Consider the following 23,651-nt stretch of genomic DNA (forward strand, 5'->3'; position numbering starts at 1 on the left):
TTTTTTAATTTCAGAGATAAAAAATGTGCATACTTTTCAAAATTTATCTCTAGATCAAAATTTCAGCATAGTGTTTTTTTATTTTTAAAACAAAAAAAAAAAAATTCTTTTACAAAGTCAACAAGAGGCTATATTTAGACATAAAGATTAATAACTACCCTTTTATGGTTAGTAACTACCTCCCAAATCATGTATTTGGATGAGATTAATTTGAAATGTATGGCTTGGAACACAGACTGTATCTTTGTCCAAGTGAAAATCCTTTTTGTTGAATATTGTGATGTTGCTGACAGCGGCATTGAGAACAGAGAGCAGCATATCCTCCTGTTCACTTCTCTCGAAACTGCCAGAGTCCCTCAAAGTCCAATAGCACATACAAACAGCTGCTTCCCTCGCTGTCATCTCTATCGTCGCCTATTACAACGGTCATACACACTCCATCCATGCATCTTCCACCTGCGACATCAAGAAGAGACCCTGACAGATGATTCAACAAATATGACTTTCCTGAACTTTGCTTTCCCATGGAAAAAATGACCTTAATCTTGCCCTTCCAACTATCAAGGACCGCATCATAGAACCCAAATCGTATGGAGTAAGCAAGTGACACACTGTCCACATAGCTAACATCAGCTAGTATTTGAAGTCCATCCTTAAGAGCTACCATTGCATTGTTTTCCGCACGAGCTATTTGGATGGGAACAAGCGAAACAAGCTTCCGAACCCACATTCCCATTTTCACCTGCATCTGTTGCTCTGTTACAGCTGAAATTGTGCAGTTCTCTATATTGTTCACTTCAAATTGAATGTTCATACTTGAAAAATCTTTGTCTTTTCCAGCCTTAAGTTGCCTGATTGGAGCCTCTAAATATGCGAGACATGCCTCACCATTGCAGCGATCTGATCTTCTCCTTTCCATTACCACGTTGAATGTAATGCACTTCCTAGCATCTGGAAATAACTTAGGTGATATTACAAACTTGTCAAAACTGTGAGAAATGTAACCCAAAATGGGACACGACCCAGCAATTTCTATTTCATCTTCCGAAGCTTTAATCTGATCCACTTGGTTTAACTGCACAACTTCTCTAGCTAAAGCAGTTTTCAGCACATATGAAACGATACAACCTGGAGCATCTACATGGCTATATAGCAAAAGCTGACTTTGTGACCCAAAGATTGTAACTTTCACCTCAAGTTGTTCCAAATTAGATATGTTGAATTCTCTTGCATCCAACGGGATTGTCTTTAAGTGACTCATAGGATCACCCAAAACATAAATGTCAAGAACTTTTCTAGGACTTGCATGCGCTATACCTGCAACATCACTATCTTCACATTGAAGTTGCAACTGCCTTAAGACGAGGAAGAAGTATCCATCACCAGAAACGCATATTCTCAAAGAATGTTTTTGCGAAGGAAGAGAAATATGTCTTGCCCTCATCATAGGCCTCTCGTGGATTTCAGCTACCCCTGCCCTGTTGGTGGTGTCAACCAACAAAAGCTCCATTTTCCCTGGAATTAAATGCATCCATGTAATGATATTGCTCCCCTTATATGATTCCATATTAACTTTAACTCCAGTCCAGTACACCTTCCAAAATGACTAATCAAATTTGAATATATCAATCTTTGATCTCCCTTTTGCATTGAGAGCCATATATCTGGTACCTTCATCGACAGCTAGCAAGACGAATCCTCTCCTGAATGCATGACTAGAACGACCCATGTTATTCATATTACAACCAATCTTGGGACAACGGTACAGATACAAGGAGGATTCTGTAAGATTGTGGATGAAGATCATTAGCTCTCCTGACTTGAGGATGACTACTTTGAATAATCTTTTCTGGTGAGGGTTGACGACCGCTAACTCTACTAATCCTCTGAACGCTGGGATAACCGGATGCCAACAGTTGTTATTAATCTCAGATATGTCTTTTCTCACTGGAGCCAGTTCACCAACATTATAAATAATGGCAAGCAGATGTTCCTCCTTAACTGATACCGTCACCTGAAGCTCCACTTGCCGCGCAAATGGATTCATCCACGAAGATTTAATGGTCATAACTTCTTCAATATATTGGGTCACTGGACTGTCACTCTTCGTTGTGGGCATTTTCTTCTTTAACTCCTGCACAAACTCATCCTTGTCTTCTCATAGAAGAATTTTAAACAAGTTAGAGAGATTTTCAAACAGGTTACTAACCGTTTAGAAGACGTTAAGAAGTATGCGATTATGAAGAGGTTAATTAACCTACTTCAAAATGCGCCATTTAAAATTTATCATTAATCTATTTGTGATGGTGACACAACCCAACAACAGAATAGACACAATAGAAAGGGGGAAATTATATTAACTGAGAAAATAAGCTAGTACAAACAGTGCAGAAAAAATGAACTTCAAAACATGCCCTAAGGGCTTACAATAGCATAACTCTGGAGAATATTTCTCCTTTTAGCACCTCCCCTCAAACTCCACTCCGAACTGCCTTTTACAATGCCAGAAATCTCCTTAAATAGACCCCGGAGGGTTAAGGACTATGAGTACATTCTAGAAAGTGTAGTAGGCATCCACCGACAAAATAGAAGGTTCCAGAAGCCGCGTTAGAAGTCGGTGCAAATCTAGAAGATTCCAGAAACGGTAGCCGAACTTTCGGGAGGCATAACTTTTGAACCGTAGCTCCGATTGACGAACCGTTTACATTTTCGAAAAGCTATCGAAGCGCTCTATAGCCCTATGGACCAGCTTTGCTCGTCCCCGATTTTTGACCCTTTTCGAGGTCATTTAATGCCCCAAACCTAACTTTGAAGCATTCTTAGGAGGTCTCCAAAACCCGAAAAACTGCAATAACTTTCAAACCGTGGGGCCTATTGACCTGATTCTTTTTCTGGAATGCTCTAAATCATGATTACATTCATCTGGTCAATTCACACCTTCTAGTTTACCGAAATGATGGCCAAATTGCATGCTCCTATTTTTTCGGGATTTTCAAATGCACTGATAGTTGAACTATGAGAGTTGGAACCTTTATTTGAGCCAAATGGGTATCCAAAAATGTAAAGACATGAAACAGAAACTAAGTCTAAGTACATTTTTTGGGTGACACAGGATTGCCCTTATACCTCTGGATGCTCTTGCATCAGACACCCAGGGTAGATTGAAAAGTGACCTTGTCACTTTATGGATGGTAGAGGAAATTCCAAATGGGAAACCTCAGCTGCTGAAATCCAAGTTGAGTCCTCGATCGGTCATCCTTTCCATTTGACCAAATACTCTTCATACTACCTGTTTCTGGTACTCCTACCCACACGATGATCTAGAATGCCTTCTATTTCCTCCTTCTTAGAAGCAGGAATTGGACATGGCTCTAAAACCAGCTCCTCATCTGTACCATCATCATGATACTCTGTTAAATCTGCAATGTTGAAAATGGGAGAAATGTGAATACCATCTGGCAGCTCTACCTCATATGCATTTCCTGAGTTATGTTTCTTCAAAATTTTGCAGGGGCCAAATTTCTTCATTTTCAGCTTGTTGTAAGTACCAACTGGAAATCTTTCTTTTTGTAAGTGCACCATGACTAGATCCCCTACTTGGAATTTTTTATGTCTTCTCCTTGCATCAGCCCTAGCTTTATACTCTTGATTCATCTTGATAATGTGTGCTTGAACCTCCTCATGTAGACGCTTGATGTGTTTAGCAAATTCCTCAGCTTCAGCACTTGTCCTCTCCCCTTATTCTATCTTCCTCAATTCTGGTGCAGTCTTTGGGCTATTTCCATATACAATTTGAAATGGTGATTTTCCAGTACTTCTATTTACAGAGTTATTATAAGCAAACTCTACCTGTGGTAGAATCAAATCCCATCCCTTGGGCTTATCTCCAACTAAACATCTCAGCAAATTGCCCAGACTTCTATTTACCACTTCTGTTTGGCCATCAGTCTGTGGGTGATGCGTGGAACTGAATTTCAAGTCTGTTCTCAACTTCTTCCACAATGTCCTCCAGAAATACTCCACAAATTTAGTATCTTGATCAGAAACTATACTCCTTGGAAGACCATGTAGTCTTACCACCTCTTTGAAAAACAAGTCTACAATATGGACAGCATCATGAGTTTTGTGGCATGGAATGAAATGTGCCATTTTGGAGAACCTATCAACCACCACGAATACTGAGTCATTACCCCTTTGTGTCCTTGGCAATCCAAGAACAAAATCCATACTTATGTCCTCCCATGGCCTTGATGGAACAAGCAATGGCTGATATAGGCCAGTATTTTGACTAAACCCCTTGGCAACTTGACAAACCTGGCAACTCTGTACAAACTTCTTCACATCCTGTGTAATTTGAGGCCAAAAATAATGTTCTCTAAGAATGGCAATGGTCTTATCCCGACCAAAATGTCCTGCCATCCCTCCACTGTGTTTCTCCTTAATCATATTTTCCCTCATGGAACTCCTTGGAATGCACAATTGACTACCCTTGAACAACATGCCATCCTGAATCAAATAATCTAACCACTTGGTTCTATCTACAGCAACAGGTTCTTTACAAGCTTTCCATGCTTCAGCAAAATCAGGATCTTCGGGGTACAAATTCTTGAGTTCATCAAACCCAACTACTTCAACCTGCATTATTGTAAGCAACAACTGTCTCCTACTTAATGCATCTGCAACCCTGTTAGATTTTCCACTTCTATGCTTCAACACAAATGTATAACTCTGCAAGAATTCTACCCACTTCATATGCCTCTGATTCAATTTACCTTGGCTATTTAGGTACTATAATGCCTGATGCTCAGTATACAAAACAAATTCCTTTGGCAATAAATAATGCCTCCATTTCTTTAAGGCCTGAACTATTGCATAGAACTCTTGATCATAAACAGAATACTTCTTCTTTGTATCATTCAATTTTTTACTAAAATATGCAATAGGCTTACCTTCTTGGCTTAATATAGCCCCAATAGTGCTACCACTAGCATCACAATCCACCTGGAATACTTTTCTAAAATTTGGAAGTGCCAACACAGGCTGTTCAGTCACCTTCTTCTTCAGCAATTCAAAACTTCTCGCAGCTGCTGCAGTCCATTTGAACTCTTTTCTATCCCCTCTTATTGTATCAGTTAGAGGTGCACATATGCCACTGAAATTCTTAATAAACTTCCTGTAAAAACTAACCAGACCATGAAATGATCTTACCTCAGTAGCAGACCTTGGAGTAGGCCATTCCAAGATGGCTTTTACCTTCTCTGGATCCATTTTGAGACCTTCAGGTGATATAACAAATCCCAAATAGACTAACTCCCTTTTTGCAAAGACACACTTCTTTAGATTAATTAACAATTTCTCTTCCCTTAGCCTTTCAAGGACACTACGAATATGCAGTAAATGTTCTTCCAAAGTCTTGCTGAAAATTAAAATATCATCCAAATAGACAATAACAAATTTTCCCAAGAACTTCTTAAGTACCTCATTCATGAGCCGCATGAAGGTGCTTGGGGCATTCGTCAATCCAAAGGGCATGACTAACCACTCATAAAGACCCTCCTTGGTCTTGAAGGCTATTTTCCACTCATCTCCTTCTCGAATCCGTATCTGATGATAGCCACTCTTCAGATCTATCTTTGTGAAGTACTTAGCTCCACTCAAGCAGTCCATAAGATCATCCATCCTTGGCAAAGGAAATCGGTACTTGATGGTTATCCTATTTATAGCTCGGGAATCTGTACACATCCTCCACTCTCCATCCTTTTTTGGTGCGAGTATTGCAGGTACTGCACATGGACTCAAGCTCTCTCGAATCAAGCCCTTCCTCAACAGCTCCTGAACCTGTCTATTTAGCTCCTCTGTTTCAGTAGGAGTCATCCTGTGAGCAGCCTTGTTAGGAAAACTAGCTCCTGGAATCAGATCTATCTGATGACTGATTTGCCTTACTGGTGGCAATCCATCTGGAACATTATCAGAGATAATATCTCCAAATTCCCCTAGTAAATCTGAAACTTCAAATGGTATTTCACTACTACCTTCTTTATCTTTCCTAGGAATCAAAGCATAGCACATACGCTGATGTTTCATGCCATCTAAAAACTTCCTTCCATCAACAAGACAAATCCTAGCACTGCTATATACCTTTTCACCTTCCTTTTTCATGGGCTTCAATTTGTGGTGAACTCCATCCTTTGTTAGAGAGTATGTGTTTGCATGCCCATCATGTATTGCATGTCTATCAAACTTCCATGGTCTACCCAACAATAGATGGAAAACATCCATCGAAATAACATCACAGAAAACTTCATCATGGTAACTCCCAATTTTGAATTTTACTAAACATTGTTCACTTACCAGGACCTTATGATCATCTTTTACCCAAGAAATCCGATAGGGTTGGGGATGTTTCTCCCTCTTGAGCTTCAGCTTAGAGACCATCTCTTCCGATACCAAGTTATCAGTGCTACCACCATCAATGATCACATCACAACATTTATCCTCACACTTGCATCTGGTACGAAACAAACTCCTCCATTGTCCTGGTTCATTCTTACCACTTAGTAGGACTCTTTCATTTACCAAGGCCTCTCCTCTTTCTGCATCCTCTGAATGTGATGATTGTGCATCCTCATCCACATGAGCAACCCTAGCTTGGCCCTCAGCTCTCCTATCTATCCTTCTTTGTCGTTGAGGGCATTCAAAGGCACGATGACCTTCTTCATTGCAATGGAAACAGGTACCATGGAAGCCTCCTCTTCCTTGCCCATGTCCTCTACCTCTTCCTCTTTGATTTCCAAAGTCTTGATCACGGGAGTGGTTGAAACCCTCATTCCTCTGGTTCCTGCTAGTACCCTCATCTTCATTTTTCCTTTGAGTTTCATTGCAGCCTCCAGATGATCTACCACTTCCCCTTCCTCCTTGACCGCGCCCTCTTTGTCTTCCTTCAAACCTTTTACTTAGCTTCTCTTCAACTCGTAGGGCAAACTGGTATGCTTCTTCAATGCTGGTCATTCTTACCAGACTTAATTCCTCCTAGATGCTAGGTCGTAACCCACTGATATAACGAGCAACCTTCTCCTTATTTGCTTCTGCATACCCCGCTCTAATCAGGAGTCGGTAAAACTACTTTGTATATTCTTGGACTGATCTTCCTGCTTGCTTTAACCCATGCATCTTCTTAAATAGATCAAGCTCGTAGTCCACAGGAATGAACTACTTCTTCAATTTGTCCACCATGCGATCTCATCTTGTGATCTTCTCCTTTCCTCTTCTAAGTCTTTCCAGTTGAACCTCTTGCCACCAAATTTTGGCATGGCCTTTCAGTTTGGCCTTTGCAAACTTAACCCTATCTGGGTCCCTTATATCCTCATACTCAAAGTATTCTTCCAGTTCATTGATCCAATCGATCAACTCATCTGGTTTCAAATTTCCCGAAAATATACCCACTTCAATTGTAGGTCTTTTTCCAAACCTAGTAATGGCCCTAAAAAGCCTTTCCTCTACAGGATTCAGAACTTCCCCGTCAACTTCCATTACTTCCTCTTCATTGTCATCCTCACTATTGTCATCTACGGCAATATTTGCTCCTCTATGAAGCTCTTCTTGCAATGCTTGTACCTGTCTCTGGAGGGCTCTAACCTCCTCAGGATTAATAGCTCTGGCCCTTGTGCCACGCTCTCTTCATGGAGGTATCTTCTAACTCAAACCCACAACCACACAATCCTGGTGCAAACTACCTCACAGTCGGCGCTCTGTCTACACACTCAGGAAAACCGGCTTTGATACCACTTGATGGTGACACAACCCAACAACAAAATAGACACAATAGAAAGGGGGAAATTATATTAACTGAGAAAATAAGCTAGTACAAATAGTGCAGAGAAAATGAACTTCAAAACATGCCCTAAGGGCTTACAATAGCATAACTCTGGAGCATATTTCTCCTTTTAGCACCTCCCCTCAAACTCCACTCTGAACTGCCTTTTACAATGCCAGAAATCTCCTTAAATAGACCCCGGAGGGTTAAGGACTATGAGTACATTCTAGAAAGTGCTAGTAGGCATCCACTGACAAAATAGAAGGTTCCAGAAGCCGCGTTAGAAGTCGGTGCAAATCTAGAAGATTCCAGAAATGGTAGCCGAACTTTCGGGAGGCATAACTTTTGAACCGTAGCTCCGATTGACGAACTGTTTACATTTTCGGAAAGCTCTCGAAGCGCTCTATAGCCCTATGGACCAGCTTCGCTCTTCCCCCATTTTTTGACCCTTTTTGAGGTCATTTAATGCCCCAAACCTGACTTTGAAGCATTCTTAGGAGGTCTCCAAAACCCGAAAAACTGCAATAACTTTCAAACCGTGGGGCCTATTGACCTGATTCTTTTTCTGAAATGCTCTAAATCATGATTACATTCATCTGGTCAATTCACACCTTCTAGTTTATCGAAATGATGGCCAAATTGCATGCTCCTATTTTTTTGAGATTTTCAAATGCATTGATAGTTGAACTATGAGAGTTGGAACCTTTATTTGAGCCAAATGGGTATCCAAAAATGTAAAGACATGAAACAGAAACTAAGTCTAAGTACATGTTTTGGGTGACACAGGATTGCCCTTATACCTCTGGATGCTCCTGCATCAATTTGGGAGGTTAATAGTTAATGATAAACTTGAAAATGTGTATTTTGAGTCTCTTCATTAACCTGCTATAACTTGGGGCTCAGAAGTCGGATTTTGAAAATTTTAAATGCTGGGTGGCGCTGGGAATGAGCTGGAGATATGAAAATTTAAAAACTCACAAATATTCAGAGATAAAATAATCATTTCAATGATCAAAATAGGATGTATTTCACACATAACCAAGAGATCAACAAGTTCAAAATTGAAACATTTGATGACCGGATAACAAAATTAAAACAATACCTGGTATTTGACCCACCATCAATTAAAAAACAGTTGCCCTTGGAATGTCAGCTTATGTATTGTGTATCACTAAAATTTGAAGTTGGTTTGATTAGGTCAGATATTAGAATGGAATCATTAAGAAATCCTCTTGTTGCCGGGCTGGATGTATTGCAAAGCATTATTGAGGCATTTTGCATACGAAAACTGTCAAATATAAGTGAGAATTAGCATAATGAATGTTCAATATTTAAACGTACGAAAATATAAGGTTTCGTTGAAAGATGTTGTTGGATTCATTTTCAAAAGTAGGACTACCATACACATTGATCGGGTGTTAATGCAAATCCGACTTTATGTGATGAATTATAAACTTGATGTATACTAACTTAATTTCTAACATCTCATTTTTCTGAATATTCTATTTTTTATTAGATAAAATATTAAAGTTACATATTCACAAAAAAAATGGAGAATACATATTTCCTTCTTCTAACTTCTCATTGAGATTTGTGCTTAGTAGTTTAGTATATTAAACTAAACAAGGTTTGTTTTTTATGGACAAATCTCCTTTCAGTATAAGAATGAAAAATAACATTTTTTTTATGTAGGGTTTTGATCTATCAGACAATTTAGTGAAGGTACTATGTTTGTAGAGAGTCTTGCACTAAGACAGACTTGATCCCCCATAGACTCTTAGTGAGTCATTCAACTTCACTAATAGACAGAAAACCCCCTTATTTACTCATAAACCTTATTTATAAACTTGATCCGAGGTAGACTCTCTTTGTGAGCCATTCATCTTCATGCATAAAATGGAAAATTGGAGTATCATAAACTGAAAATTCATACATTGGCTTTCAGCTACTTCGTGCCAAAGGAGTCTGTAATATGCAAAATGTCTCACCATAGACAAGGCAAATGAGCCAACTTGCAAAATGCCACCTAGCCATCCGTGAAGAACACATGCCCACTATAAGAAAACAAAGTAATTTCCCCATTTTTTATCGAACCAAAATTAATTTTATGAAAGAACCTCAAGCTAAATAACACAGGCAAATTACAAAAATAGAACAATGTAAAACAAAATCAAGCAATACAATGAAATTTGTAGTAACCATAAGATAAAACACTTCATATGATGTTCGAAGAGTGAATTGATTGCAAAACAACACACTCAAAACATAAGTCCATGTCAATAGATAGGTGGAGGGTGTTATAATTTAGATAAAGCATTGCGATGTCAATTTAAGTAAAATTAGAATTAAAAATATTTTAGTTTATTTTCTGTGAATCATCTTAAATCTAATATCTTCAAATTTATTATAATATTTTTACCACATCAAAACTGATAAAAAATAGTAATTAAATGTATGTGTTAAGGATTGACAAGTTTAGCTCTCCAATGTTATTTCAAATTGGTGTATTGTCACATAGTTGAAGTCTTTTGTATAGTTCAAATCTCCCCGGTGCCTTCCCGACTTGCATAAGCCCTTGGTATGCGCGTCGAGGGGGAGATTGTTGGGTGATGCGATGCGCTCCCCTGCCCACAGGTGGTTAATTATGTGGTGTTCCATGTTCACTAACAGTCATGACTTTTGGTGCAACGGCAAATGGGCCCTACACTATGTTGATTGTATAATAGATAATGGAGCTTGTGGATGGAAAGCTCCTGAAGTCCTCAACGGAGTGGCGATAGACATGTTTAACGTTGGATGTATCACTTTCTATTCCCTTACAAGAGGAACCCATCCTTTCGATAATACTCCAAAACGGAAAAAGATATTAAAAATTGGAGATCATAATATATCACTCATTCGTCGTATCCCTGAGGCCTATGACCTTGTCAATTCACTTCTAAATCATTCTAAGCAGTAAGGAATTCTTTACATTATATTTATTATGAAAACGCATTTGAATAAAAAAATATGAGAGTTTTATTGTGCAATTTGTAATTTCAGGCCTATAAAAGATGATGTCCGGAAACATCCATTTTTTTGGATTTCAGAGAAGCGAACGCGATTTCTTTGCATTGCAAGTGATCGAGTAAAATTGGCTAAGCCGTTGAGTACAGCGATAATAAATGATTTTTCTGATGCTGGAGCTCGTGTTTTTAATATTAAATGGAGCGGAATCATACCTGATTTATTATCTCTTATTCCACCCGATTAATATACGTATCAAAATCATTGGTTAACCGATCTACTTAGACTTTTCCGAAATCTTTCAACTCATTATATAGAGCAACCTGAAGCAGTACAGGTATGTGAAAATTTAAATTAATAAATTAAAGTCTTAAATATTTGAATATTGGAGTAATTGAATAAAGCAGCTTATAAGTTTTGATTTTTTATATTTTAAATATTGTTTACCACAAATAACTTTTGATATCTGAATTTATGACAGGCTTTTTTTGATAACAGAGCTGATGGAATATTGGAGTACTTTTCTGATATGTTTCCCCATTTCTTTTTTGAAGTTTACAAGGTTATACAGATTCATTTCTCCAAAGAAGATGCTTTTAAAGATTATTTCTGAACTCAACTAAGAGACATGTTGGTTGGTAATGGTATTTTTAATACATAAAGAAGTGTGAGATAATGAGTCAGGATATTTAGTTATAGTTTATAATATCATTGATGTTTCTACCTATTCAAAAGAGTACATTTATTACTATAAATGGGTAATGTTAAATATAGAGTCATATTACAAGACATTAAATGAAAAAAAGTTTTAAGATTATTGATTCATATTATAGTGCTTTCCTTATATTTAATTTTAATATATCTATTTAATTAATTAATTGAATCTAAATGTATATATAATATTTGTAGAAAATAATATTCATATTATATTACTTTCTTTATGTTTAATGCTAATATAAATGTCTAATTAATTAATTTAATAGAAAAAGATCAAATATAGCTAATTGATTCTCTTTATGTTTAATGCTAATATAAATGTGTAATTAATTAATTTAATAGAAAACGATCAAATATAGTTAATTGTTATCTATTGTAAGGATTTTCAAAACTATTCTCGAAATAAATGTGTAACAAATATTTGGTAAATCTTTCAATAAATAAATAACAGGCACTCTTAAAATTAGGGATAAGAAAAAGCAGTTCAAATAGTTAATAAATAAATCATATATAGCAAATTGACATTTTCATTAAAGACTTCAATTCATTTATCTAAAGAATTCATTTTAGAGGTTAAAATAATGATATGTATATTTGAAAAAATAAAATATTCTGGAAAAAATATCAAACAAAACGAATTTTATTGGTAAAGTAGAACTCATTTAATAACTAGTTAAGATGAATAATCTAAAAAATGACACACCCATAAGTACTTATAATAGACTTTTTTTTTTTAATCTAAACTAGTTTCCTTCTTTTGTTATCCTCTTATATTTAATATTAAAAAAAATATTAGCAAAAGTCTTCAAAATAAAGAGTTAAATGAATTTTTTAAAAAATCTTTCAATTACAGCTGTGAACATCTACTCCTATATTCATTTCTCAAAGGTATAAACATTTATTCTATGCCCCCAGTGCAATTCAATACTCTGTATTGGGGGCATTCTCCCACATTTTTCTAGCGCTTCCATAGATTTCTTTGATGTTTATCAGAATTGTTGCATCTTATCACATCGAATAGGTTTCTGTATGGTGTGGATGTTGGTCGTACAATTATAGGTTCTACAAAATCAAATTCAAAACGGTAGACCATCCTTATTCTTTAGTTGTATAGATTGGTCTAAATCATTTTTATGTTATCAATTAATAAATTATAGACTTTTCTCATCCTTTTTCGGCAATTTTTTTTGATCTTAAATTTACCTTTTCTAGATTCTTTCAAAATGTAACATTTTCTTCCAAATACTTTTAGATAACTTACATTGGGTTTGTAGCCATACCACAACTCATAGGGTGTTTTGAATGAGTCATTTTTCAGCTGTACTCGATTTAAGGTATGAACTGTAGTGCTAATAGCTTCCTTCCAGTATTTGATAGCAATGCTCTTTTCAATCATTAGGGTTCTTGCACAGTCCATGATAGATTTGTTCCTTCTTTCAGGTATACCATTTTGTTCAGGCGTTCCTAGTGCTGAAACCTATCTTTTGATTCCTCTTTCAATGAAAAAGTTATTGAATTCATTTGAAATAAATTCACCACCTTTGTCAGACCTTAAAAATTTTAGTCTTTGCTTGTTTCCTTTTCAACTCTGGCCGAATACCATTTGAATTTTTTGAATGCCTCTGATTTCTTTGTTAAGTACATGACAATCATCATTCTTGAATAATCATCAACAAAAAGAATGAAAAATTTCTCACTAGTATAACTTCCAATGCCAATGGGTCCACATAAATTAGTATGCACAATTTCTAGAACTTCTTCAGACTAATAATTCTTGCTCTTAAAACTTGTTTTTCCCATTTTTTCAATTTGATAGTTTTTGCATAGACCAACCTCAGGTTTCTTGATGTTAGGAATGCCTCTTACTTTCTTGAATTTACTTATCTTTACCAAGTTGTCAAAGTTTACATGACACAACCTTCTAGGCAATTTAGTTAAGGTTAATGGTTTGGAAACAGGATATGTTAGTTGTAAATAGTGGGGTGATGGATGATTGTTGCCAAGAATTGAGACAGAAACCATTAATCAGTTTTTAATCCTCAATTCTGGGCAACATTAAAAGAAGCAGTCCCCAATCAGACATTATTTCCAGCAATGCAGTTTGCAGCAAGTTCGACGTAAGGTTTTACAGTGTTGGATAATAAATTAATCTTGGTCTTTCTGAGCAATGATTATATTTGGAATAAGCCTCATTTTAACCATTAAAATGGTCATTTTTTCTCAGAGTTTTTGAGAAATTTTGCCTTTCAAATATCTTTGGCTTGTTCCAAGCTCTGTCCAGCACTTCGAATTTTGAAAATCCTATTTCCAAACCATTAACCTTAACCTCTCATCCAAAAAGGTTAAGGTTAGAGGCTAAAAACATGTATTTTTGAAATGGATATTAACTTCCCCAAATGATAAGGAATAAGAGTTAAGAGTTGGATCACCTCAATGATCAAGTGCAGATGATGTTGGCATGTAGTTATGAATTCTTAGATTATGATTACCCCTCCATTGGATGGTGCAGTATGAATATTCTATTGTGATGTTTCACACCTTTCATCATGCTCTAGGCTGTCTTATTGAAGTATCTTGTTCTTCCTTCACAGTGCCAATGCAGAAGGTAAAGGTATAATAATTATGTAGAGAAGATAATATATGAAGCACTAATGTTCCGAGATAACAGATTGATGCAAAGAGTGGACATCTCTTTGGCAAGGCCGGACTGAACCACTTTTTATACCAACCTACTAGTTCAATATATTTGCAACTTTGAAGTTCTCTCACACATACGGATTTCAAATGTGCCAAAGGCCATGCACCCAAACTGTTCGACATAATGCTCCTCAATGCATTATCATTGAAGTCAATATTCACAGGGTGAGTGTGGAAGAATAGGCAAAGAAGTCTGAATATCTTTAAAAAAATATATAAATAAATAAATTGTGTTGCCAAGCCCATAGAAAAATCCAAGCATGTGGTCTACTTTACAAAGTCCTCTCTACCCTCCAGTTTGCAGTGTATGGATAGTAATAGAGATAAAGCATGCGAATTGTTTGATACTGTTCCCATCAATATAACCAAAGGCATAACAAATGATCTATTTTGACTAAGTAATTCAATGCTCTTGCCTGTGGCTTCCAATGGAGAACATTGGTATTCACCATAGTAAAGGCATATTAACCATTTCATAAAATATGTGTGCATCAACTGAATAATAGACAAAGAACATGAAGTGTTTGACTAGCCTCCCTTCATCTTCTAGCACGAATGCATGGAGATCAGCCACAATTGCAAACAAAAAATAAGGCACAAGAGTTGTTTGATCTGAGTTTTTCATCCTCAACTAGACCATGGTCAAGCACGTGATCTATTTGGCAAAATGCTCTCATAGTTCAAGTCAACATCATTAAGTGATTCAAATGGGAGTAGGGAGTAGGAAAAATAGGTGGACATGCCATGAAGAACATGGGAGGTGATGTGTGTGGCATGAATAGCACAGTGCCATGAAACCAAGATGGAGTTGTAATAGCCTCAAAGACATCTAACTTGTTTCATCAAATGCGTTGAAGGCCATATTATCACTATTTGAAAGAATGACTCAGAGACTCGTGAATTTTTTCAAGAATTCATCTTGAGAGTTTCTAATGATGGAAGAGTTGAATTAATGCTCATGCAAAGAAGATAGTGCCAACCCTCTTGGGTTCCAAGTGTTGAGAAAATGCCAACTATTTCTTCTAACAATGTTCTCTATTTTGCAGATTTTAAGACATAATCCCAATTGAATTGGAAAGTTCAGGGTCTTACATAGTGGGGACTCATCTCACTAAAGAAGAGGGATCCTCTTGTACATGCCATTTTGATAAGGCAAATACCATTATCCTTTATGCAATGTAATGGTTTTAATTCTCTATCTTTGTAATCAATGGCTTGTGTCATTCTGGGGGTTAATTTTGTAGAGGTTAATTAACCCCTCCCAAAACATGTGATTGAGAGGTGGTTAGGCCAGTCACCAATAATAATACAGAAGTATATGTATTTTAGTCATGACTTCACCAATGACATCTAATTTTTCTATGTAGTAAATTAAATATTTTTGCCTACAATTTTCAAGGCCTATCTTAATTGAAGCAAAAATAATTTTCATAGCTCTAGATATGATATAGATTAAATTTAATATGGTATCAAAGTAGAAGATCTATCCGTGCATTAAAGATAAACAAATATGAGAGTTATACCTAGTGGGAAATACTTGCTTCAAGGTAATTCTAATAGTGGGGACATTACACCTTGGGTTTGAGAGAGCTCAACCCCTATCATAACTAGTAGCTTTGAAGGGTTGTTTAATTCATCTTTGTTAGGTCCAAGTCATGTATCATCATAGTCCATCGTTTCAACAATGTGTCATGATTTTAAATACTTATCCTTGGGGATTTTTATGAGATTATATTTACCATCATAATAGTTCCAATCAAGGATATGAGAATCCATGTGTTCATATCTGAAGGAAGCCCAATGATCAAAGATTGTTTTGTTTACATCTATGGTGTCTTTTTTTGTAGCAAGGAGTATATGGAATTTTTTATGAAAGGATTAGGGAGATAGTGGTAGTTGCTCAATGCACAAGGCATTCTCAAACTACTTTCCCATTCTTTAATTAGCAAAGGTGACCTTCTTCTATGTAGCTCTAACCTTGATTTCTTCAACCTTCTTTTTATGTTTGTTGGAAACTAGATCAGTGCTTAGTATATATTTAGTGGATGGTATTTTTGTAGTCAATATGTTTAGGCACGACCTTTGTGAATTCAATGACTAGGAGAAAAATTATTTGCATGGTTTCTAATCTTGTACAAAAAGAAAAATCTAAATGATCTCTTGGAATGGTGACCTCCCCTTTCTAGTGGGGAAAATTCAAGCATTGATGATAGGTAGACAAAAAAAAATTCATTGTATGTATCTAGGGTATATTGAGAAAAATATTATATAAAAAGTGCAAGTTAAGGATATGGCATTTAGTTAACTAGAGAAAGCCTAGGCAAGGGAAAAAATTGGTGGGAGATTGTATTCCTATATTTGAAGTGAAATCTTGAGGTGTCTCTATCAATGCTAAAGAGGGTGATTGCTAAAACTACAATTGAAACAGTTACATCATGTTGTCATTGATGTCAAATTTATTGATGAGACATGATGTTATATGATCTAAATTTCATATCTATTTGATTGATGAAGAGGACTTGAGGTGTTGCTCATAACAAAAGAACCTAAACGAAACGTTGAGTTATGAAAATAAAAGGTTAAGTTATGAAAAGGAAGCTACAATAGAAATTTGATTAGTTAGACTATGGCAAGATAATCTTATTATTTATGGGTATGTGTAGGATCATGGTGTGCCAAAAAGTGGCAATCTAAAAAATATGTAGTTTTGAAAAGCCTCAAAGCATTTCAAAATCTATTCCAACTTTTTTCTCACCCATCTTGATACTAAATGAAAAAAATTAATACCTTTATAAGTTCTACTATATATTTTCATACCAATCCTATATGGTCAACTTTAGAAATGTCCACAAAATGTGGTTTCTGCCTGTTCTTGTGTGTTTTTTTACTTCAAACATGTAATGACTTTTTTTTGCACCATAATTTGATGAAATTAAAATTGTGTCTTAAGGATGTTCTTAGCTTTTCATAAATGTAATATTTTTCAAATTATGAGTTCAATAAGTAATAATTACGTATTTTCTAATAGAAATACATATAAAGTGTTGATTGCCACATAGTTTGAAAAACAACTATAACTTTAAAATAGTACAACATTTTTGAAATCCAACAGATGCATCACATTCTATGCTTCTTCTACTATAAGGATTTTTTTTAAAAAAATTTTTTTGCTGAGTTTTAAATTAGTTAAGGTAGTCAGACATGAGAGTTTTTTATTCCAAAAATACTAAAATAGAATTTTAATAATTAATAATTTATTTAGAATAAAAATACCCAAATATATGTCATGTCTAGGCATGATTCTACTTCTTCTATCTAAACTATTATCATTTGATTTTGATTAACGTGGTTAGACATATATCTATTTCTTATATTTGTCCTAAAATTTTTGTACTATTGCATTACAATTCAAAATTTTGACAAATCAATTTGTATCCCTTGTTTTCCAGATAAGGCCTAGTAGTTTAGAACCTAAATTCAATTTCTTAGATAGTCTTTTCTCTCAACTTTTTGATATAAAGTTTATAACAATTAGAAATTACATGTCAAGTTGACACAACCCTAATGTGCTAATTTTTTATTGCCACTTAAGAGGATAGTTTGGTTGACCATGATCTTACACATACCCTTATATTTTGAAGATTTATGTGAAGTTATTAGTAAATTTTCTAAGATTACTCAAGCAAGAGTTCAATAAATTTAGTGTTGATGTCTATTGGAATTATAGAAGGAGTAACTGGGGGGGGGGGGGGGGGGTGGTTAATCAATTACTTCAAAAACAATTCACAAATTCCTTAGATGTCTATAATGCTTACTTACTACTGATACTCAGTAAATAATGTAAGAATAGTGTAACTCGATAGGTTAACTAGTTACTGATCGTTTAGCATTCATAGTTATTAATATGTATGCAAAATTTTAAATAAAATGAACACAAGGGACACTAGATTTAATGTGGAAATCCAATTTGGAAAAAACCACCAAGTAACTAGCTACCAATTTTTCACTCTTCTGAAGTGAGCCCTGTTAGGAGCCAACCCTGTTAAAGGTTACAATACACAATGTTAGGTGTGACCCTGTTAAAGGATTTAATCACCCTATTAGGAGTGGCCTTGCTAGAGGTCTTTAGAATAATTCAACTGAACTGTCACCTTGTTAGAGGATTTACAAAATGGCTATTAAACCAACTCTGTTAAGAGATTTGGAATCACTGCTACAATGGTTAGAAAGCAACAATGAATTGACCTAAACAAGATGTAACTAAATTTCCTAGCTATAGGTCTTTGTTCAGCATCATTAGATCCTCCTTGATCAAATATGGCTCTGCTGCTCCCCAGTGATATCTGATCATCCTTCAAATTCACTTTTACAATAATTAGTCTTCATATCACATTAACTTTTCATACTTCCTCTTCATACATCTTTAAATTCACAACTTGACCTCTTATTTATACAATTTAGAAGGTCAAGTCGGCTCATTTACATGTTACATTTACCAAAAAACCATTCATCAGTCAGCTACAGATATTACTTCTTAAACAAATAAATGTTATTTCATAAAATAATGAAATCCTTTACTACCTAACCTTGGTCAGTAGATACTGCTTCTAGGAATTTTTAGAGTTAACCTTCTTGACTCGGTTAACATTACAATATCCTTAAAATCCTTTTCCTACCGAGTTTACTTGGTAAGAACTATTTCTACCAAATTCCCTTTGATGACTGAGTGAGCTCGATAAGAACTAAATTTCTTTGATTACCTTGAGAATTTGATAAGAACTGCATCTTCCAAATTACCTTTGATGACCGAGTGAACTCGGTAAGAACTGCTTCTTCCATATTACTTTTGATGACTGAGTGAACTTGGTAAGAACTGCATCTTTGCTTCGGTGACCTTCTGAGCTCAGTAGACTTTTTCATTTTCCTTGCTAACTTTCTGAGCTCGGTAGACACTATTCTTTGCCTTGCTAACCTTCTGAGTTCGATAGACACTATCCTTTGCCTAGCTGACCTTCTAAGCTCGATAGAGACTATCATTTTCCTAGTTGACCTTCTAAGCTCGGTAGACACTATCTGATGACTGATATGACATTTGTGTGACATCAAAGACAACACACAATTTAAACAGTTGTATCCAACAATCTCCCTCTTTGGCATTGATGGAAACACAACATGTCATAGCAGGATGAAATTTAAAAACAAGTCTTTTAATGACAGAGTACATGATAGAGTACAAAACTCCCTCTTTCATAAATAATCTCTCCCTCTTACACAAGCTCTTATTATTTTGTAAGTTTCAGAAAGATATGACAATATATTCTCCCTCTTTGACAACACATGCCAGAGACAACTCAAAACAACTGAATAACATTGTAGCTAATGTACTGATTCATATGCAATGTCTTCATTGGTTTGCTACATCAACTGATAGATCTTCAATTATGTTTCTGTTGATGCATCACTAAAACTATATTTTAGTGAGCTTTAGATAGGGGAATGACCCCTAATTTACCTCTTAGATACAAGAATGCATCCTTAGGTAAAGGTTTTGTGAATATATCAACAATTTGTTCCTTTGTATGCACATATTCTAATCTTATTTCCTTTCCTTGCACCAATTCTCTAACAATGTGATATTTTATGGCAATATGCTTGGTTTTTGAATGCATCACTGGATTCTTGGAGATGTTAATTGCACTTGTGTTATCACAAAACATAGCAACAGGTTATTTGATTTCTTGCTTCATACCTTCCAATAATTGTTTAAACCATACAATGTTTGAGCAATTTAGTGCTGCTGCAACAGATGTACAATTCTTCTTTTTACTTGTCCAAGAAACCAACCTTTTTCCAAGAAAGAAAGCTCCTCCACTTATGCTCTTTTTGTCATCAATATTTCCTATCCAATCTGCATCAGTGAAAACCTTTAAATCCAGTTTTCCTCCAAGTTTATACCATAATCCATAATCTTCAGTTCCTTTTAAGTATCTCATGATCCTTTTGATTTTCATCATCTGATTTTCTTTTGGTTTGGCTAGGAATATTGCTACAATCCCTACTGCAAGGGCAATGTCTAGTCTTGTGTGCATTACATATTGAAACTTTCCAATCATAGATCTATACAATGTCTGATCCACTTCCTTTGATTCATCATCCTTGGTAAGTTTTAATCTAGTACATATAGGAGTCCCAACTGGTTTGTAGTCTTCCATACCAAAATTTTTCAGTATCTCCTTGATGTGTTTCGATTGAGTGATGTAGATACCATTCTTACTTTGTTGAATTTGAAGACCAACAAAGAATTTGATCTCTACATTTCAAATTCTTTGTTCATTTAATCTAAAAATTCTTTGCAAAGATCATCATTTCCTGTGAACAAAGTATCATCTACAAATATTTCTGCCAAAACCACCTTATTATCTGGTCCTTCTTTTATGTACAAACTACTATTATCATTAGTCCTTTGAAAACCAATCTGAATAAGATAGTTTTGCAATCTTTCATACCATGCTCTAGGGGCTTGTTTCAGACCATCTAATGCTTTATGCAATTTGTAGACCATATTTTTCTTGTCTGGATCAATAAGACCTTCAAATTGTTCAATATAAACCTCTTCATCCAATATGCCATTGAGAAATGCTAACTTGACATCCATCTGATAGACTTTGTATCCTTTGAATGCAACATATGCAAGTAAGGTTCTGACACCTTCCAATCTTGCGACAGGAGCCAAAGTTTCTCCATAGTCTACACCTTCTTCTTGAGAGTGTCCTTTGCATACTAGTCTAGCTTTGTTCCTTGATGCATGTCCATCTTTGTTTAGTTTTTTTTTGAATACCCACTTTGTTCCAGTCACATTATTGTCTTTGGGTCTAGGTACAAGAGTCCATGTCTTTTTTTTCTCTATCTGTTCTATCTCTTCATTCATAGCTTCAATCCAAATTTCATTTTCTAGTGCATCTTTGACATTTCTAGGTTCAAAATCGGCAAGTAAACAAGTGCCTTTCAACTTACTTCTTGTCATTGTTCCTTTTGATTTGTCTCTAATGATCTAATCTGGTGCATGATGCTTTCTGACATACTTGGCTAACACAAGCTCCTTGCCTTTTGAGTGACTTTCATTGTTATCATTCTGCATCTCAACTTCATGTCCTAGATTTGGTTGCTCAGTCTTGGTAGATGTTGATTCGGTAGTCTCTATTTGCAACTTGGATTCTTGCAACTCGAGAGGCATTAGCTCAACTTGAACTTCCTGTGACTCGGTAACTGAAGACTCTAGAGTTGAGGATTCCTAATTAAAAAAGTATACTTGGTACTATATCCATTTCAATGTAAACAAATCTCTTGTAATCTTCAAGTACCCTTTTTCTTTCTTCCTCAAATTTTTCTGTGAACTCATCAACTTTCACATGTGCACTTTCTATGATTTTGTGAGTAGAAAAATTGAAACATCTATATGTTTTACTTTTGCAAGAATATCCCAAAAGTATTCCTTCATCACCCTTTACATAAAATTTACCTTTTCTAGATTCTTTCAAAATGTAACATTTGCTTCCAAATACTTTTAGATAACTTACATTGGGTTTGTAGCCATACCACAACTCATAGAGTGTTTTGAATGAGTCATTTTTCAGCTGTACTCGATTTAAAGTATGAACTGTAGTGCTAATAACTTCCTTCTAGTATTTGATAGCAATGCTCTTTTCAATCATTAGAGTTCTTGCACAATCCATGATAGATTTGTTCCTTCTTTTAGCTATACCATTTTGTTCAGGCATTCCTAGTGCTGAAACCTATCTTTTGATTCCTCTTTCAATGAAAAAGTTATTGAATTCATTTGAAATAAATTCACCACCTTTGTCAGACCTTAAAAATTTCAGTCTTTTTCTCGTTTCCTTTTCAACTCTGGCCAAATACCATTTGAATTTTTTGAATGCCTCTGATTTCTCTGTAAAGTACATGACAATCATCATTCTTGAATAATCATCAACAAAAAGAATGAAAAATTTCTCACTAGTATAACTTCCAATGCCAATGGGTCCACATAAATTAGTATGCACAATTTCTAGAACTTCTTCAGACTGATAATTCTTGCTCTTAAAACTTGTTTTTCCCATTTTTTCAATTTGACAGTTTTTGCATAGACCAACCTCAGGTTTCTTGATGTTAGGAATGCCTCTTACTTTCTTGAATTTACTTATCTTTACCAAGTTGTCAAAGTTTACATGACACAACCTTCTAGGCCATAACCAACTTTCTTCAATTTGAGTAATAAAACATGAATATTCACAAAGTTTAAAATAAAATAAGTTACATTTTGTTTGAGTGCCTAATCCAATCAGCTTTCCTTTGCCATCCAACAATCTTGTTTTTCCATGCATAAATTCTACTTTGAATCCATTATTGAGTAGTTGTGCCACACTTAACAAATTATGCTTTAGTCCTTCTACCCAATATGTGTTATCACATACAAGTTCCTTGGTTAATGAGATTCTTCCTTTTCCTTTTATATAGCAAGGTTCATTGTTACCAAATCTTACACTGCCACCATCATAATCTTCAAAGTACTCTTAATTTTATCACCAGTCATGTGATGAGAAAAACCACTATCTATGATCCATGTATCATTTCTGCTTATATGAGAAATGAGAGCCATTTCTTCATCATTATTAGACTCATCTTTCATAGTAATATAGACAATTTCATATTCTTCTTCATCATCAGAATCATTAGAATCTTTAGCCATAAAACATGTTTTCTTACCTTTATCCTTGAATGATTTAAAGTCTTTCTTGCCCTTGTACTTGTGACCTTTCTTCTCATCTTTGTTCTACTTATTTGGGCACCTAGCTGTAATATGTCCAATTTCTTCACAAGAAAAATAGATTAAAGGAACCTTGCCTTTGTATTCCCCTTCACCTCTTAAATGTTTTCTTGCTAGTAGAGGTTCAACAACTTCAAGACCACTGTCTGAACCTTTTTTTGATTCTTCATCACTATTTGATTATGGATCCTTCATCTTTTTCCCTTTTTCTTTGAGTGAAAGCTTGGCTTCAAATGCTGATTCAATGTTCTTGATAGTTGGAACATAATTATCATAGTTGTCTAGCTCAAATACAATCAATCTTCCAACTATGGCTTCTAGATTTATCTTATGATTAACTTCATATCTTATTTCTTGAATTGTAGAGACTCTGATTGCATAAATGAAAAGTAGAGTTCTAAGAACTTTACTTATAACTGTCTTGTCCTTGATATCTCCTCTAGATGCTTTGATTGCACTAACACATGCTTTAACTCTTTCAACATACTTTGCAATGTTTTCATCTTCTCTCATCCTCATTTGATCAAATTGTTCTCTTAAAAATTTTTCTTTGGCTCTTCTTACATTATCATCTCCTCCACAGATTTCTTTCAA

General features: G+C 35.2%; 1 protein-coding gene across 1 annotated transcript; it reads left to right on the top strand.

The window, feature by feature from the left end:
- Positions 1-9,023: 9,023 nt before the first annotated feature.
- On the top strand, positions 9,024-11,432 carry LOC149570877 (serine/threonine-protein kinase/endoribonuclease IRE1a-like). The gene is made up of 4 exons (XM_089815653.1): positions 9,024-9,114; positions 10,540-10,768; positions 10,856-11,003; positions 11,301-11,432. The coding sequence occupies exons 1-4, from the start codon at positions 9,024-9,026 to the stop codon at positions 11,430-11,432; spliced, it is 600 nt and encodes a 199-aa protein (XP_089671779.1).
- The last annotated feature ends 12,219 nt before the right edge of the window (positions 11,433-23,651 follow it).

This window comes from Cupressus sempervirens, chromosome 2 (genome assembly GCF_028749045.1).
Source record: "Cupressus sempervirens isolate cs-2001-9-10 chromosome 2, ASM2874904v1, whole genome shotgun sequence".
NCBI lineage: Eukaryota > Viridiplantae > Streptophyta > Pinopsida > Cupressales > Cupressaceae > Cupressus > Cupressus sempervirens.

Excerpts from the sequence above, each read along its gene's own strand:
- LOC149570877 (XM_089815653.1), top strand. The coding sequence starts at position 9,024 with ATGGAATCATTAAGAAATCCTCTTGTTGCCGGGCTGGATGTATTGCAA. Across the intron at positions 9,115-10,539 it reads ACGAAAACTGTCAAATATAA|ATAATGGAGCTTGTGGATGG; the intron begins GTGAGAATTAGC and ends ATTGTATAATAG. Across the intron at positions 11,004-11,300 it reads TTTCTGATGCTGGAGCTCGT|GCTTTTTTTGATAACAGAGC; the intron begins GTTTTTAATATT and ends AATTTATGACAG.